General features: G+C 36.4%; 1 protein-coding gene across 1 annotated transcript in view; it reads right to left on the reverse strand.

Annotated features, from left to right (window-relative positions):
• LOC101120653 (solute carrier organic anion transporter family member 1B3) overlaps positions 1–20,077 on the reverse strand; it is a 75,368-nt gene that overhangs the window by 10,849 nt on the left and 44,442 nt on the right. The window contains exons 5-11 of the mRNA XM_004006802.6: positions 17,193–17,314; positions 15,952–16,098; positions 15,659–15,757; positions 12,433–12,678; positions 9,202–9,366; positions 5,452–5,647; positions 1,556–1,721 (exon numbers count right to left, since the gene is read on the reverse strand). Of these exons, the coding sequence (XP_004006851.2) occupies positions 1,556–1,721; positions 5,452–5,647; positions 9,202–9,366; positions 12,433–12,678; positions 15,659–15,757; positions 15,952–16,098; positions 17,193–17,314 (1,141 nt within the window). The remainder of the gene's footprint in view (positions 1–1,555; positions 1,722–5,451; positions 5,648–9,201; positions 9,367–12,432; positions 12,679–15,658; positions 15,758–15,951; positions 16,099–17,192; positions 17,315–20,077) is intronic.

Genomic DNA, 20,077 nt, shown 5'->3' on the forward strand with positions numbered 1-20,077 from the left:
TACAAAGAACATTGTTTTGAATGATTAAGAAGGGATGAAGTATTACTAAGAATTTGGCAAAAGACCCTCCCCAGTGGTCCCCAAATGGTAAAAGCATTGCTAGTTTTAAGATGTTTTCATAGAAGATAGAGCTGTTTTTAGGATTCTAACATCATGTCACTTCCAGCCCTTCACGCATGGACATGGTGGAACAATATATTAAAAGGGGGCACTCTTAGTGAAAGGCACTATAGCCATAAATATGAGATGTGTTTTTTTTTTTTTTTAATGTACAGTCTTTGGGGAATTTCTGTGCAAATTTATGTTTCAGCTTCAAGGAACCTAGGTTCTTCAAAGTCCTTGGTGCCATTCATTTATGCAATTAGCATGACTATGAGCAAGAAAAATGATGGAAAAAGTTTGAAAAGCAAAGACAAAAGGATGTGATAGAGAGCAACGATCATATTGGATGATATTGCAAACACTGGTGATAGGAAAAAGGCCCAGGAAATGAGATATTCAGTGGATTGGAAGTGGAATGGATAACACCATGGATGAGGCCCAGCTGTTGGAAGTTACTTAGAGGATTGGGAAGAACTCATAATTTGCATGGAAGGGGATATTTTTAGTGAAGAAGGCAGTGGCATTCCTATGGGAGATGTTAGCAATAGGTAAGCAGAATATTGTTACCTTGAATAGGAGAAGTGCCAGTTTTGAAAAAAAAATCAAAATTAGAAGTCAAAAATTGGACAGTGAAGTGAGTTGCTGCTGCTGCTAAGTCACTTCAGTTGTGTCTGACTCTGTCCAACCCCATAGACCGCAGCCCACCAGGCTCCCCCTTCCCTGGGTTTCTCAAAGCAAGAACACTGGAGTGGGTTGCCATTTCCTTCTCCAATGCATGAAAGTGAAAAGTGAAAGTGAAGTCGCTCAGTCGTGTCCAACTCTTAGCGACCCCATGGACTGCAGCCTACCAGGCTCCTCCATCCATGGGATTTTCCAGGCAAGAGTACTGGAGTGGGGTGCCATTGCTTTCTCTGTCCAGGGAAACTAGTAGAGGGACAACACCACCTCACCACACTTCAATTTCTTGGGAAGTCAAAGGATATTGAGCTTAGAGATAAGCTGTCTGTAATCTATATGCAAGACAGCACATAAATGGCTGTTCATCTAGCTTGACAAGGGATTGGCTCAAGACTTCCGCTTAGCATCTGAAGGGTCGAGTACCTCCAACCTAATGGAAATCATATCGTTTGGTCAAATGAAGTGCTTCTTAAAGATCTAAGTGTTCTTAAATTTCAAAAGGCCATAGTCTTATAAACATAAGAAGAAAAAGTGGGAATATTCTCCTGAGAATTCAAGCCAAGAAAAACCTGTTGTGTCTCAGGTAGGATTTTATGTGAGGCTTTGTTTACATATTACAGCCACCACAATGACAAGCAATAAGGGGAATCTTTTTCTATCTCTTTACTGGGGACCTTAGTTGTAAAAACATCTGGCACGTCATTATCAAAGTTGAGTAAGTTCCATCAAATCTGCAGCTTTGATTAAGGAGAAGAAAGTAAAAACTAATACTCACAATAGACTTTTTGCTCCCAGTTGAAGATGTGCACCCTGCTAAACAAGGTGATATGTAAGTTATTCCATTGCTCCCACAGAGTGGTTCCCATTGAGTTGGGTCACAATTGCAGTCTGAGTTGCAATAAGAAAGTGGTACATTTACATGCGATGCCACTGGATTATTTCTGGAAATATATGGTAGACATTATTAGAGGGAGAAGAGAGAAAGAAGGGGAAAGAGGAAAGAAAGATGAGGAGGAGAAAAAGAGAAGGAAAGGCAAAGGAGAGAGGAAGAGGAGAGGAGGAGTAATGGAAAGTGTTGTCTTTAAATTAGAGAAATTTTGCTTTTGCTTTTCCAAAATGACAAAGTTTATTTTTGGTGCTTATTAACTTTCTCACCTTTTATTGCTACCCAGACACTATTTATTATGCAGAAAAAGTAAAACATAAAAAAGAGACCAAAGAGGGTAGGTCTTTACAAGGCTATTAAAAATTTACTTTAAAAAATCACTTTGTTTTTCTGAAAATGATTCTGTTTAGTAGTGTCATGGCATTAGGCTAAGGTTCTTTGCAGCTCACTGTAAAGTCCCATGAATCTGTGATGTTACTCAACTACTTTGAATTTTAAAATCTATACTTTAACTGCAGAAGAAAATAATTCAACATGGACAAAGGAGAATACTTAAGGATCAATTTTTTAAAATCAAGAGCAATATAATCAATTGAGAGAGACTAGAAAAGCTTCATAAGAAACTACAACAAATTTTATAATAATTTACTGTAAAACATAGTTGTATTTATGAAATATAATCTTATGGCTATATTTATAAAACAAACTATTTGCACAGTTAATTTTCTGACTACAGATTTTTTAAAAAAATCTTGTTTTTGGTAAAAATTTTGGTAAATTATCTTCGAATGAGAAAATAATTTTCACAAAGGAAGAAAAAGGTAGACTCAGAAATTCTGTAATCAGTAATTTTACTAAAAGCATCTAATGTCTAATCCTGCTTGGAGACATATAACAGATGGGGAGTAATTTAGCATAATGATTAATAACCCAGTCCAGACATTTCAATTAGACAGTCCTGCATTCCCATTAGGTCTGCCACCTCATAACAATGTGACTTCACTTTCTAAAATCAGTTTTGTCATTTGTAAGTCATAAATTGTTATTGAAATTTGTTTTGGAAAAGTATTAGTTTAGCTGTTCTCAAACTTTCTGTTCTCAGCAGTGTTTTCACTCTTGAAAAGTATTGAGGATCCTAAAGGTTTTTTCTTCAAGTGGGTTCTATTTAGTGATATATATATATATCACATATATATACACTACTAGAGATGAATAGCAGTAAAAAATTAATACACGAGAATGCACGAGTGCATACATCCCTAGCCATCAGACTGATATTATTGTTGCATATCTTGTAGCCTTAGAAAATATCACTATACATTCACTGGAAACTCTGTTCAGCACTCTGTAATATCCTAAATGGGAGAAGAATTTTGAAAAGAATAAATACATGTATAGGCATAGCTGAATCACTTTGCTGTACACCTGAAACTAACACAACATTGTGGATCAAGCATACTCCAATATAAGATTAAAGAAAAGAAAATATCACTAGATACTCATGAGAAAAACGAAAAAGGAAAACACTGTCTTGTATTAGTATAAAAATAGTTTAGAATTTGTTGGCCCTCTGATAAAGTCTATAGGTTCTCAGAGCACATTCTGAGAACCTCTGCACTAAGTCATACTTTAAAAATTTACCCCAATGACTAACATTTCATAAATGCTGCATATATACATTCTGTTAATACTCATCACTAGAGGATGAGTTTCATGAGGGCACTGATATATCCTGTAAATCTTGATCTTTAAGGAGGCACTTGGTGTAATTTTACTGAATTAAAAGTCACATAGAAGTCTGGCTGCCTTCTTTGACTAGACAGCACTGTTATTGTTCTGTTTTCAGGGAATTGACTTTAGGTTAAAACCTATATACTTGTGATATGTGAAGTAGCATCATCTGGAGTCACTGATTGTTTTCAAACAAGTCAAAGTTTCTCCAGGTCTCAACTAGAAAAGGAAGAGGATACAAGAGGGTTAAGGTGAGGTGAAGTCGCTCAGTCGTGTCCCACTCTTTGCGACCCCTTGGACTGTAACCTACTAGGCTTCTCCATCCATGGGATTCTCCAGGCAAGAATATTGGAGTGGATTGCCGTTTCCTTCTCCAGGGGATCTTCTCGACCCAGGGATCGAACCCGGGTCTCCCACATTGGAGGCAGACGCTTTAACCTCTGAGAGGGTTGGGTTGTGTAATCTCCAGGGTTCTTTTCCCCCTAAAGTTCAATGTTCTAGGTACTCTGTATTTTGATTTACCAGAGTGAGTGATAATTGATAGGAATATTTCAACAACAAAGAGGATGAGGACAGAGTGGGGAGATAATTCAAGATTAAGTTGGCGAGCCTCTAAGAATAAGATGATGTTAAGTGAATGTGGGAAGATTCAACAGGTTCAAATGGACACCTTATAAGATCCAGAGTTTAAAAACTCAAAGCCAACAATAAGCAGTGCTAAGAACCATGGTTACTAAACTATGATCCAGGGATCTTTGCTTGTTATTTGATGTGAACTTTCCTAAACCAAAATTGTTGGTTATATTCGTGAGATGACAATACATCTTCATAGAATCAGAAAATACATTGGTAGAGGCCAGAGGTTTGGGGTGGAGGGCATGGGGAAAGGCAATGGGGAACTAGTGTTTAATGGGGACAGCGTTTCAGTTTAGGAAGGTTAAAAATTCAGGAGATGGATTTTGGTGAGATTTGTACAGCAAGGTGAATGTACTTAGTAGGCACTGAACTGTACAGCTAAATATGGTTAAAATAATGTGTTTTACACTGTGTGATGTTTACCACAATAAACAAACAAAGAAAGCTGCACAGGAAGCTTGCCCTTGATTTGGGGTAGAGATCATAGTCCTGGTGGCTCAGATGGTAAAGAATCTACCTTCAAGTCAGGAGACCCAGGTTTGATCCCTGGGTTGGGAAGAGCCCTTGGAGAATGGAATGGCAATCCACTCCAGTATTCTTGCCTGGAGAATTCCATGGAGAGAGGAGCTTGGTGGGTTAGAGTTCATGGGGTCACAAAGAGTTGGACACAACTAACATTTTCACTTTTCACTGTAGTACTAGCTATACTGCACAATGTGTGATAATAATGAAAATTAGAAGTTTTCTAGGCCTAATATACTATTATATGTATAGAATATCAATTCTAGTGCTAATAAAGATAATATCAGAAAACATAATGGGTTTGCAGAAGAGGAGAACTCGGAACAATGTAAGAGTTTTCTTATAAAGATAATTGTTAAATATCAAAATTAACCGCAGATAAAGATTGTTCAGTCACTTTTGGAAAATGTCATTTATGTTTCTCTCATGAGTCATCCAAGACCATAGTGGTTAGGACAAAGAGTTTTGCAGTCAAAATTTTCAGATTTGAGTCAGAATCATATAATCTGTGTCTCTCTCTTAAGTTTTGCTCTTATCTATAAAATATTGACAAAAGTACCTATCATTCATTGTATATACCCCATAAGTAATAACTATTACTATTACAGACTATGTAGATTTTATTTTATGTATCTATTTGTTTAAGAATTTTATTTTATATTGGAGTACGGTTGATTAACAATGATTTGCTAGTTATAATTTTTCTTTAAGGAGGGAAAAAATGGATCTTAAGAAATGAATCTTTTGAGATCTTAAGAAATGTTTTAAGAATTTATGAGTTGACGGTCCTCTCAGCTTAAAGTTTAGTAAAGATTGGTATCTGCCTTGCTTTTCTTACATTCTCTTACATTAAATAGCCTACATGTTGTGCAATTGATATATTGATATATACAAACCCATCATAGGTCAGAGTTAGTCCGGCGACTGATTTGTTTTCACAGATTAGTGCAAAATTTAATAGATGAAATAGGAAGGACATCAAATGGGTACAAAGTGAAAATTTGGCAATTCCAACCAGGGTAAACTTGAACTTTTTAACAATAAATCCTCCTGTAAACATTCCAGCTGCCAAAGATGGTATGGTTATGAATCCTAGAAGAGAAAAAAAATGTAATTATGTAATTATATAAATACGGTTATCCTGAATGTCTTTATGTGTGAAATGCTATCTATCAACCAAATTAATCCAATATTATTATTTCTTAAACAGAAGACTGACAGTCTAGGATGAAGGTAGAGGACTAGTGTACCATGTGGAAGAGACAAAAATAATTTCTCCCTGCTGATGCTAAATGTTTAGCTTCCCAGTAGCAAAAGCCAGGAACTGAGAATATTTGTATATGTGAACATATTGTTTCTATAAGGTACTTTTTGTTTTCTCCCTGGAAAACAACAACAAAGTATCATCTTCCTGACTCTGAGACTTTTTATCCTATCACATAAATCCTATATATTTCTTTAAAATGAGGATTTCCTATCCTTAAAAACTTACTATAAATTTCCCAGTACTTTAGATTTGAACACTTAATTTCTCTTCTTTATTCATCCAAACACACATATGCCCTGAGGTGATAAACAGGCCTGTATGTGGTGTCACGAATAATTGATTCCCCTTATAACTTTCATTTCATAGTCCTGCAAGATTTGTTAAAGATGAAGATTCTTTTAACAAAAAAATTAGGCTGAGAACCTTATTAAGAGTTAAATTTATAGTTTTAAGTTCTCCAAAATCACTGCAGATGGTGATTGCAGCCATGAAATTAAAAGACACCTACTCCTTGGAAGGAAAGCAGATCAGTCCTGGGTGTTCATTGGAAGGACTGATGCTGAAGCTGAAACTCCAATACTTTGGCCAGCTGATGCAAAGAACTGACTCATTTGAAAAGACCCTGATGCTGGGAAAGATTGAGGGCAGGAGGAGAAGCGGATGACAGAGGATGAGATGATTGGATGGCGTCACTGACTCGATGGACATGAGTTTGGGTGAACTCTGAGAGTTGGTGATGGACAGGGAGACCTGGCGTGCTGCGGTTCATGGGGTCACAAAGAGTCAGACACGACTGAGTGACTGAACTGAATTGAAGTTCAATAAGAACATCATACACAATTATTATTTTCTTGTTTACTGATGACCTGTTTATATACCTCTTGATAAATATAACTGCTGTTGCTACTAAGTCGCTTCAGTCGTGTCCGACTCTGCGCGATCCCATAGACAGCAGCCCACCAGGCTCCCCTATCCCTGGGATTCTTCAGGCAAGAACACTGGAGTGGGTTGCCATTACCTTCTCCAAAATATAGCTTTAACTTATAAAATATTAAGTCTCTACAAAGATCTGGGCTCTATACTGGGCATTCTACTGCTCTTCAGAATCTTATATTGGGGGTGTTGCTGTTTTAGTCACCAAATCGTGTCCTACTCTTACAGCCCCATGAACTGTAGCTCACCAGGCTCCTCTGGGATTTTCCAAGCAAGAATGTAGGCATGGATTGCCATTTCCTTCTCCAGGGGATCTTCCTGAACCAGGGATTGAACCTGTGTCTCCTGCATTGGCAAGTGGATTCTCTGTTGCTGAGACACCAGCAAAGACTGTATTGTGGGTAGGGAAAGAATAATATGAGGAAACCTTTCCTTCATAAACAAGCCTTCATATATCATCGGAAATAGATATTGTAGCTCCCCATGCCACAAAAAACCTCTCTAAAATATGATAATTTTGTTTTGAATTATGTAGATATCAACGATGTGTTTACATTGATTTTTCTTTTGGAAACAACAGTGCCCTATTTTCTATAAGTATTTGGATCCTAATTCAAAGTTCATGAATGATGGGAGTATAACAGTCACATTAAGAAAGGATTTGCCTCACGATCTCAGCACTAGATTGTAAGATCCAGTTATACAGATATTGTAGCTACATGTATATTCACATTCACATGTCACTTTTCCTTCAGGAATTCACTTCCTCCAAAATTCCTTGAAGGCTTCCCTGGTGGCTCAGTGGTAAAGCATCCACCTGCCAGTGTAGGAGACAGAGGCTCAATCCTTGGCCCAGGGAAATTCCACATGCCATGGAACAACTACGATTGCCAACATCCGCTGGATCATGGAAAAAGGAAGAGTTTCAGAAAAATATCTTCTTCTGCTTTATTGACTATGCCAAAGCCTTTGACTGTGTGGATCACAATAAACTGTGGAAAATTCTGAGATAGATGGGAATACCAGACCACCTGACTTGCCTCTTGAGAAACCTGTACGCAGGTCAGGAAGCAACAGTTAGAACTGGGCATGGAACAACAGACTGGTTCCAAATAGGAAAAGGAGTACATCAAGGCTGTATACTGTCACCCTGTTTATTTAACTTATACACAGAGTACATCATGAGAGAGGCTGGGCTGGAAGAAGTACAAGCTGGAATCAAGATTGCCGGGAGAAATAGCAATAACCTCAGATATGAAGATGACACCACTGTTATGGAAGAAAGTGAAGAGGAACTAAAAAGCCTCTTGATAAAAAGTGAAAGAGGAGAGTGAAAAAGTTGGCTTAAAGCTCAACATTCAGAAAACAAAGATCATGGCATCCGGTCCCATCACTTCATGGGAAATAGATGGGGAAACAGTGGAAACAGTGTCAGACTTTATTTTGGGGGGCTCCAAAATCACTGCAGATGGTGATTGCAGTCATGAAATTAAAAGATGATTACTCTGTGGAAGAAAAGTTATGATCAATCTAAAAGCAGAGACATTACTTTGCCAACAAAGGTCCATCTAGTCAAGGCTACGTTTTTTCCTGTGGTCATGCATGGATGTGAGAGTTGGACTGTGAAGAAAGCTGAGAGCTGAAGAATTGATGCTTTTGAATTGTGGTGTTGGAGAAGACTCTTGAGAGTCCCTTGGACTGCAAGGAGATCGAACCAGTCCATTCTAAAGGAGATCAGTCCTGGGTGTTCATTGGAAGGACTGACGCTAAAGCTAAAACTCCAAAACTCTGGCCACCTCATGTGAAGAGTTGACTCATTGGAAAAGACTCTGACACTGGGAGGGATTGGGGGCAGGAGGAGAAGGGGACGACAGAGGATGAGACGGCTGGATGGCATCACCAACTTGATGGACGTGAGTTTGAGCAAACTCCAGGAGTTGGTAATCGACGGGGAGGCCTGGCGTGCTGCGATTCATGGGGTCACAAAGCATCAGACACGACTGAGTGACTGAACTGAACTGACCCCACAACATTTGAGCCTGTGCTCTGGAGCCCAGGGACCACAGCTACTGAGCCTGTCTGCTGCAACTACTGAATCCGGCATGCCACAGAGCCTGTGCTCCACAACAAGAGAAGTCACCGCAATGAGAAGCCCACACACTGCAGTGAAGAGTAGCCCCTGCTCACCGCAACTAGAGAAAGTCCTTGCAACAGTGACCCAGCACAGCCAATAAATAAAGGAATAATATTATAAAAAATAACATGAGATGCAACTTCAAAGGCAGAACAATGGTAATATCACAAAATGGATGGATCTGATAAAATTTGAAAAAAAGAAAACTATGTTTACTAAAACAGGAAATTGCCTTCACAACAAAATATAACTTGGAACTCATTTACTCGGTAGTTTGTCGTTTATACAGCAAACATAAACAATGGGTCTTACCAAGCAAAATGCTCGTCTCAGATGCTGAATTGCCATACTGCTGCTCTACGTATTTGAACACATAAGTAACAGAACCAATATGGCTGCTGGCTTGTAGCAGTGTCAAAAATAGTGTTAAAACATACAAGGGATTGGTAAGGATGCTTTTCAAGGACTGGAGGAAACCTATAAAAACATCAAAAGAAAGAAAATATAATGCAGCTTAAATATACATAAATATCTTAATCTGGTAAATATAATTTATATGACTTAAAATTCCATAAATATATAGCACAAAAGTCAGAATACTCTGCAATTCTACTGCCAGCAGTTTTCTTAAAATATATTGCTTCCATTCTTTCCTTACGTACATTCATATTTTTATGAATAAACTAAATAAAATGAACTATTTATTTTGTTCATTTTATTCCCAAATAGGATCAAGCATACATGCTGTTTGTTGTAGCAAGTTGCTTATTCACTTCATATTTGACTAATAGCACTCTACCATACAACTGCATACATGTTAGTTCATTTATTCATTTGTTTAACAAATGTTTGGGTTTTGATGGGGTACCAGGTAATATGCTAGGCACTGAAGGAACAAAAGCTAATGAAATGTCTCTTATTTATTAGCATTTAATACTATAATGATTATATTAATAATATAATTAGTAAGTAGAAATTTACCTTAAAAATAGTATGAACCCAAAGCTCACAAAAATAGAATACTAAGGTTCAAAATGTAAGTTTAATTTAGTGCCAGGACTCAAAACTCTTTTTCTGGTATATAGTGTCTACCATAAAATACTGCCTCAATAATTCTGGCAGTATTAACAATCACCTTTATTAAAGAGATATTGTGTCTCAAATGACATTTTGACAACAGTAGGCAAAAACCCCTGCCTATACACAGGAGTGTAACAAATCCATAATTTCTATACCTAGCAAGAATTATGTGACTTCAGTCTGTGATCACCAGGTTAACCAGCTGCAATGGGAGGTAAAGTGAAAAGAACTACTTAGGAAAACAGTGGGAAGTATCAAAGTCTAGCAAGACTGAACAAGATGTCGTTCTGGAGAGATGGATGGTATGGACTTTGAAAGATCTTGTGCTGTAGAACTCTAAAGGTTTCCATCAAGCATGGTCAGAATCAAACCTTCTATCCAATGGTAATTAAGAAATAGCTTCATCTGCTTATGACAATAAGAAAAAAGATTAGCGCAGAGGACTTAGAAGAGGGAAGAAGAAGATGTATGGAAATATATAGCAGGAATAAATAATATTTAAAATTATTAGGTCAAAATGGTAAACTTTGCTCATGGAACTCCCCAGTCAGGAAGAACCATTGACTTGTGAGGCATTCTATGTGAGTTGTGATATTTGATCAAAAGAAATAAGACATATAGGTTCTGCAAATCATTGAATTTTTGAGGTGACTGAGAACTTGGACATCATTTGTACTTCTACATAATCATGATCCATTATGTAACCTCAATAACTTGATCAATAAACAATGCAAGTGACATTAAGCTGATTATTTCAGAAAGAAATTGCTCCATTTTTGGTTGATTCTCCATGTTTACAAATTGTTTCTTTAATGAACGGAAAGCTTTATTTCTTTCTAATCAATTAGCCTTATTTCTGTTCAAATTAGATATATAATTTTTCTAAATAAAACTTCTTAGTTATTTCACCTGTTCCTAGAAGCACATATGAAGGACCTCTTTGCTATCTCATGTTGGTCACTATCTTGCAAACACAGTTGATAATACAGATGATGTTAACAATTGTTCTAATTTTGTATTTTCATTATCCTCTCCATTCTTTCTGGGCTTACAGTCAACCATGTTCTTTACAGGTTTAAATAATCAACTACTTTTAATGGGTTTAATTTGCTGCAGTATGAAAATAGCATAAATTGGATGAAAATTCAATGGGATGCTATTTTTATTGTGCATATTAATTTCAAAAACCTCTTCAGTCATGTGCTGGTAAATGTTTAACAACGGATTCTTGGGAGCACAATGCCTGATTTGAGTAGTTCCCAATTTTGGTAGTAAGTGGTGGTAACTTCTCCCACTTGGCCAATTTCAAGTTACCAATGTTGTCAAAAACTTAAATCTCTGATGAGCCCATACAAGTAACACCACTGCCTTTAGATTAGAGCGATGGGGAGGAGAAAGTAACAATAAAAGGAGTAGGTGGAAGAACTAATGAGAGGGAGCACTTGGGCTCCACCAACCTCTAAGGTCACTTCAGCTTTAACTTGAAAGGTTGCCAAGGGCTCAGGTGTTGCTCTGCTTTGACTCTTCCTGCTCCACCATTGCTGTGTGATCTGAAAACTGCACTGTTATCATCTCATTGTTTCAATCATCTTGCTCGGACTGCTGCTGGATCAATAACAGATTAGTGCTCCTAAATTGTTCTCTATTAGTCTTTGGCAGCTTATGTTGGAAAGGAAAGTCACCATCCTCTACTATGGAGGATTCTTCTTTATATGACTGACTCCAATCCTCTTTGCTACTACTCGTTTCTACTTCATTTTTGAATATTTAGGTAAGCAATGTTTTCTATATAAGTACCAAGAAGACCATCTTATTCTAATTATCTAGAAAGAAACTTGATCTAATTTCCTTCTGCATACTCCATGTCTCCACCTAAGTATAAAGTTGCCCAATTTATAGGCACTCAGAATTCCTTATATAGGCACTATATGGCTGTTGCCTATATTCTTGTTACAACCTCACTGTATTTAAATACTTGAAAAACAGAGGCAATATTCTATTATCAGGGCATAATATGATTCCTGGTACCATTTGTGAAGCAAAGAAAGGAAGGAAGGGAGGGAAATAAAGAAGGGAAAAAAGGAAAAGAGAGAAAGGAGGAAGGAAGCGAGAAAGAAAGCAAGAAAGAAAAAGAGAGAGAGTCCTTTTAACTCATAATTTGTACTAAATAATTTGGAAATGACTACATACTTTTTGGTTTACTAATAATAGATAGTTTTTTAACCTTTCTGGTTTCTCCTTGCTAAAGACCACAGCCTAATCCTCTTCTCTACAGAGCTGATACGTGTTCAGAAAATATTATGAAGTTTTTTAGTAGGAATCTTAGAAGACTAATCCAGCCAAATTTAGTACAGAAGAACATTCGCTTTAGATGGTTTGAGTGTCACGTTATTTTTGAATATTTACCTCTCTCTTTCACTGGGATTAACAACTCCAAACTGACTATAAATGTGAAATACTTACCAGTTATAGTGTCAGTAACATTTTGCCCAGTCTTGGTCAAACTAGCCATTTGACTCTTTTCTTCATTTTTCATAGGCAAAGATATTGAGGATGCTGAAGCTTTTTTCTCCTTATTTGGTTTATCCAAAGTTTTGGGCAAGAAAAAGAATGGTATAGAAGAAATAATGGATATTAGTCCAGCCGCAAGGAAACCAAGCCACCAAGCACCAACCCAACGAGAGTCCTTAGGAGTTATTCTGATAGTGCCTAGAATAGAGAATTAGAAAAAGCCAGTCAAAAATCATTTTGAAGTGCAAGAATTTCTGGGAAATATTGGTAATAATTGCTGTACTTCACAGATGGAGAAAGTAGATGATGTTTCATCCATTCTGAGACAATGTTTTCTTTTTTTCACACATCTTCAATTTTGAAATAAGGGTAAGTCTAACGTTTAAGGACATCTTACAATTGCTCCTGTCTAGGAATCAGTCACGACACTGTTGTCATTGATGGAGACTGTGTGAACTCGGTGGCTTTTGTGTTGACATGACTGAACATCTGTCCTTATGGAACAATTAAAGCCTGCAAACTATTTAAGGGCCAACTTTGGAATTCCTTGGTGGCTCAGTGGAAAGAATCCAACTGCCAGTGGAGGAGACACAAGGAATGGCAGGTTCCATTCCTGGGTTGGGAAGATCCCCTGGAGTAGAAAATGGCAGCCCACTCCAGTATTCCTACCTAGAAAATTTCATGGACACAGGAACTTGGTGGGCTGAAGTTTATGGGATCACAGAGTTGGACATGACTGAGCATCACAACGATAGCAATATGGAAGGCATGAATCCTCACTGTCTGAAAACTTATATTGGCATCATCTTCTGAGGTCAAGAAATCACCAGCAATGAAACTTACAGCAGTCTGCAAGAAAGTCCCAGAGCTAATAGTAAGGTTCCTGCCCCGCTACTAGAACCTGCATTTCCAACTCTTTGACAGCACAGAGGATGATAATGGTGAAGATATATACATACTGAAACTCCGAGTTCAAAATCTGAACTCAAAATTTTAGGGAAAATTTAACCATTTTATTTCAATAATATTTTCCCTTAAAGCTGTGTGAGTGATATGTATGTGCTATATTTCTGTGTGTTATCCACTCAGCTGTGCCTGACTCTTTGTGATCCCATGGACTGTAGCCTGCCAGGCTGCTCTGTCCATGGAATTTTTCAGGCAACAATATCAGAGTGGGTTGCCTTCTCCAGGGGATCTTCCTGACCCAAGGATCAAACCAAAGAGACCCAAGGGTCTCTCGCATAGCAGGCAGATTCTTTACCTTCTGAGCACCAGGGAGGTCCATGTGCTATATCTAAATAAGTATAAATGAACTGTTTCAGTGAGTATAAAGTAAAACTTCTAATAAGGAAGTACCACACACACAAACACACCCTAGAAATTTGAAGCACAAGAATGGTGTTGTTACTCTTTGATCTATAAGAAAAACTCTTTAACATGAGAAAACATTGAATTGATATAGAGAAGTAAATTATTCATTCTATTTATTGAGGTGGTTTTAAACTATGCATAGATCTGAGTTTAAAATTGATTTGCATGTTCATATTATTTCATAATCAGCAACTCTGGTAGACTTTAGAAATGATTGGTAAAATCAGAGACTCCATCTATATGCCAAGTACTTATTCATCATCTGTCAGAAATGTCACTTTGGTAACATTTTTTTTTTTTTTGCGCTCTATCCCTGGTCTACACAAAAGAACTAGAGATCATAACCTGTCTAGACACAGCCTTCTGAAGTGTTCTCCTTGGCTCACACACTATCATAAAAATTGGAAGATTCTACATGAAAGTCTGGATTTCTAGATTTTCTTAAAAACCAATCAGTAGATTTTGTTAATGCTGGATCCTGATTTCTGCATGAAAAGGATAGGTTGAGCCTGAGTAATAAATTCATTTTCAACTGTGTTCAGAGGATAGTTCACCACTACCAGTTCTTACAAGTTTAACCATCAGACTTAACACTCTTTATTCACTTGTTATCTTGTTGGCTCCTTTGGCATTGGAGCTCGCCAGTGTGCACTTCATATGTTTATATCACACCCATGACTGACTAAGAGAAGATGAAATTAAGTCTTGACATGCAGTGGTAGAAATGGGATTACCATGTGTCTAAAACACTATGAGTAGTAATTTCTGACTATAGAGAAGAAGTTACAAAACTATAATTCCAAAGATTTTAATAACCATTTATTCCTAGGTTCCTGGTGGTAAAAACAATGATGAGCCTGGAAGTGAATGAATAGAAACATAGAATATAATTCACACATCCAAAATAGAAGACATAACATATTCCATCAGGTCCACATTTTAGTTTTATATTAAAATACTTGCAAGACTGTGGTTATCATTGGACTGCTGTGAAGTCCCCTCCATGCAGCCCTGGTGCAAATCTGATTTGAAAATCTGATTTGCTTATTTCCAAATGCTAATTACTTATTATATGTCAATGCAGACACTATATTGTTATGTTCGAAAAGAGATGGCATATCGGTGTACGAATATTTGTGGCTCATTGTGATAAAGACTACAGTAAAGACCTGCTCTTGGTGATTAACAGGGGTGTTTAACTTTTGGTGCCAGTAGAACATGGTGAAGTAAGGCTTCTCTGAAGAGGAGCCACATTTTAGAAGAGACTTTAAACTATGTAGATAGAGAGGGTTTTCTAAGAAATGCAGGTGACATCAGAAGGCCTACTGAGAGACCTGCAATTAATTTGTAATATTTTGGATGAAGTCATCTCAAGTTTCTTAAATTTTCTTATTTTGTGCTTAGCTGTAAAAGCCTGATGTAGATAGCTATGTGTGTGCTTAACTGTGTCAGACTCTGTGGCCCCATGGACTGTAGGTCCCCAGGCTCCTCTGTCTATGGAGTTTTCCAGGCAAGAACACTGGAGTGGGTTGCCATTTCTTACTCCAAGGGATCTTCTTGACCCAAGGATTGAACCAGCATCTCTTACATCTCCTGCACTGGCAGGCAGATTCCTTACTACTGGCACCACTTGATGTCGACAGGAGATGTATTTTATTTTTATTATAGATATTAACACATTTCCTGTTTGTAACTTTTGATGATTAGTCTGCTAAAAGCCACTGAAAGAATGAATTCACTTATTTGGAAGAATGCTGTCATGTACTTCAAAAGCATTATCATGTTACCTTGTTCTGAGAGTACTTACTCAGATCCACGTATCCAATATCCACATACATTTTAGAAAACTGAGATACCAGTACAAAGCCAATGATTGGACCAATCATTGTTACTGCAAGCAAATTACCTAAAAACATTATAAAACATTTTTATCAAATGCCAATAATACATGGTTCTTATTAAATTTTTAAAAGTAATACTACTTAATATATTTCTCCAAATAAATTTTTCATTAAATAAAAGAATGAGTTGAGGAGCAGTGTTATTGCAACTTACACCCAGGGAAAGTAACCATAAAATCTACTATTTTCTGTACATTACCTAAATACAAAGAAGAATGTCCTTCTTCAGCAAAATCATCGATGTAAGAAATCCCCAAGGGGCCAATAGGGGTTTCCCCAATTCCACGAAGCATATTACCCATGAGAACATATATCCACATATATGACCCAGAATCCTTTTCCCAACCTACATAGACAAGAAGATGCTTTATTTTAGACATTAATCTTAGCATTCCTATCAAAAACTCAACTAACGTAACTCTTTAATTATTCCATTTAAAGTGTTTTGTTCTTTTCTAATTATAAGAATGGTTTATAGTCACATTACAGAATTTGACAATATAGAGAAACACAAAGAAAACAAGTAAAATGATCTGTAATCCCATCACACAGAGAGCTACTTCTGATGTTTACTTATATCTTTCACATTTTTAGTGAACACAAAAATATGCATAATATTCTTTATGTTCTTATAGCAGGATTTTAATGACTGCATCATAGTGTGCTGAATGTTTCATCATTTCTTTAATCAATCTCTTTCCTTGTTTGCTGTGTTTAGCTGCTGAGTCATGTCTGAGTCTTTTGCAACCCCATGGACTGTAGCCCACTAGGCTCTACTGTCATGGGATTTCCCAGGCAAGAGTAGTGGAGTGCCATGGGATGCCATGATTATAATGATAAATAAATCTTTCTGTATATTCCTGATTATTTCCTTTAAGATAAAGGAATAAAAGTACAATTGCTGATTTAAGCAGATATGCATATTTTTGCCCTTTACCATCTTAAAAATTAACCTCCAAAAGATTAATTTATACACTCTCTATAATACATAAAATGTGGCTTTCCCCTCTACCTCATTTCTTTTTATTTTTAATCTTTTCCTATCTAATAGGTAGCAAAATCTTTAACTAGTACTATAATAAAAGGGATTTGTGTTTTAGTAGGTAAATAATCTTTAATTTGTATAATAATTTGCATTTTTCATAAAGAGTAAAATTACATTTAAATATATTCATGCCACATCCTCTTCTTTTACATTAGTTGCCTATTTTCTTTGCCAATTTCATATCAAAATATTTCTTTTTTCTTATTGCTTCTAAAAGCTTTTTATATATTAACAATGAATTTTGTCTTACATACATGAAAATGTTTTCCCTGTTGTTTTTAAATTAACTTTGCTAATATATAATATAATAGTTTTTTATAGATGTAATATAATTGTTAAATTTTAGAATCTTTATTTGTGACAGTAATATTCAATAGTGTGAGTTCAATTCTTACCTTTTTCCACGACCTCCAATGATGTTCTATTGGGTAACAAACTTTGGTTAATCGAACAAGTTGGTAAATTTAATGTTGAATTCTCTGATGGATTAAAAGTGGTGTCTTTAGAATACCTGTAACTGTAAGAACATCATTATATTTACTGAATAGTTTTACTTTTCCCAGAAATGCAGAGGAATTTCCCCCTTTAACTGTACCATTCTCTTCTCCAAATTATCAGGATACTCTTTATCAGTTTCCCAGCCTATATGTTAGGAGAAATGATAGGTAAAAGTAAAATAGAATTGTTCGCTAAGACATATCATGCAATAATCCCCAGGCAAGGTGGATTATCACATTATTGTCATCCTAAGAATTCTTATAGTCTGGTCAATGCATGAAATATCTTGGTTTCAAGTTTTTAAAAAAATTGCTAAGTGCATTTATTCATCCCTTTGAATTATCTTCAAAGATGGTTACAATCTAAACTTTCAAATTTAATTTACAATCATACTGATTCACCTGCATTTTCTATCAATAATTTACCTGAATTTCTTTCATGGACACACACACACACACACACAGATCATATGCCTGATTCCTCAAAACTTAGTTTAAAAAGTTCTAGTCTATTTCAATTTGATAAGGAAGAACTTAATTAGAACAACAGAGATGGACCTACTTTTGGACTGAGAGGGAAAGGGAGAGGGTGGGATGATTTGGGAGAATGGCATCAAAACATGTATACTATCATGTAGAAACAAAGCGCCAGTCTATGTTTGATAAAGGATACAGGATGCCTGGGACTGGTGCACAGGGATGATGCAGAGAGATGGTATGGGGTGGGAGGTGGGAGGGGGATTCAGGATTGGGAGCTCGTATACACCCGTGGCAGATCCATGCCAATGTATGGCAAAACCAATACAGTATTGTAAAGTAAAATAAAGTAAAATAAATTAAAAAAAATACATGAATGGATGTAAAGGTATTGTGCTTAGTAAAATAAGTCAGGCAGAGAAAGACAAAGATTGTATGTTTTCACTTATATGTGGAACCTAAAAAAATAAAGAGAACATATATAACAAAGCAGAAACGGACTCAAAGACACAGAGAACAAATTAATGGTTACCAGTGGGAAGAGGATTGGGGGAAGAGAGAGTAAATAGGTTAAAGGGATTAGAGGTACAAACAACTAGGTACAAAAGAAAGAAGATATTAAGATGTGATGTACAGCACAGGGAATATAGCCAGCATTTTATAACTATAAGTGGAGTATAATCTATAAAAATAATAAATCTCTGTGTTATGCACCTATTACTATTATAATTCATCCATTATACCTCAATAAACAATATAAATGAAAAATACTGAGGTACCCTGTGAGTTCCAAGGGCAACCTACTGTATGCCAGGCATTATGTGCAACTCCAAATCACTAGAAATAAAACACACAACTTTTGTTATAAAAATATCTTACATCCTCTAAGATAAACGTATATGATGAAAGATACAAAAATGTTAATATGTCAGGTCCTGAGTTGTTGAAAGGAAAGAGAGATGATCAACTTTGCTTGGATATTCAGAAGGGTGTGGATTAGAGAAAACTTCAGATAGAAAGGAATTTAACAAGTAGACAAAGAAGGAAAAACACTCAAAGCTGTAGAAACACTATGAACAAAAGTACGACCTATTATGGCACATGTGGAAAACTCCAGACCTATAATGCGGTCATCAACCATGGGAAGCCGTATAAAATGAAACTGGGAAGACAGTCAAGGTCAAATCAATGAGTTATCTGTATATGCAAATGAACCAAGATATTAATTTTTAGGCAAGAGACTTTCAATACTTTAACTATACCAACAGTGAGAAATATATTTTGCATCACAATCACAATACATACATATCCACACACACACACACACATTTATCAAACCAAAAAGAAAGTTTCACAGAATAACTGTTTTATTCTATTCTGTTCTATTCTATTCTATTCTATCATATTAAAAAAAATTGTCGGTCTCAATAATCTGAATTGATTTATTGATTGACAAGTTTTTCAGGATCTGAATTTTGAAAAACACTGTTCTAGGATATTGGGAGTTTTATGTAGGAGTAAAATAATAAGATTTTTGTTTTTAAGATGAACACCATAGTACTTCCTTGCTGGTCCAGTGGTTAAGACTCCGAGCTCTCCACGCAGGGGGCCTGGGTTTGGTCTTTGGTCAAGGAACTGGATTTCACATATTGCAACTAAAGATTCTGCATACTGCAATGAATATTAAAGATCCCATGTGCTGCAATAAGACCCACTGCAGCCAAATAAATAATTTTTTAAAATAAAAATTACAAAAAGTAAAATGAATACTGTAGTATAGAATGTGAGTTACAATGAAGTCGGGATGGGATGCAGAAAGTCCAGGCCAGAGATGATGGGAAAGAAAAAAGGGACAACTTTGACATATAGCAGGTAGAAAAAGCAAGATTTGGTGACCACTGGTCATGTGTACTGAAACAAAGAATAAGTCTAAGATGAGATCCTTAACTTTGGTTTGACTCTCTCTGTGGATAAAAGAATCACTGCTGAAAGAGTGAATGTGAAAAATCTGAGCTGGTTTTGGCACAGAGATAAATTCAGTTCTGAATATATGGGTGGAAAATGTTTGTAGGATGTTAGGCTGGAGATACCCATGAGGTGGTTGATTATATAACTCTTGAGTATAAGATAAACTCACTGTACAGTGATAGTTGCATTTAATGCATGTACTCGACAGAAATCATGTAGAGTGTAAAGTGTAGAAGATTGGTAAGGGAACTTAGGCAAGACTGACCCTATGGCATCAGAAGCAGAAGGAAAGGGTGGGTATGATGGAAAAGCCAAAAGGAGGAAATAAATCAAGAGGG

The sequence above is a fragment of the Ovis aries genome, chromosome 3 (genome assembly GCF_016772045.2).
Source record: "Ovis aries strain OAR_USU_Benz2616 breed Rambouillet chromosome 3, ARS-UI_Ramb_v3.0, whole genome shotgun sequence".
Lineage (NCBI taxonomy): Eukaryota > Metazoa > Chordata > Mammalia > Artiodactyla > Bovidae > Ovis > Ovis aries.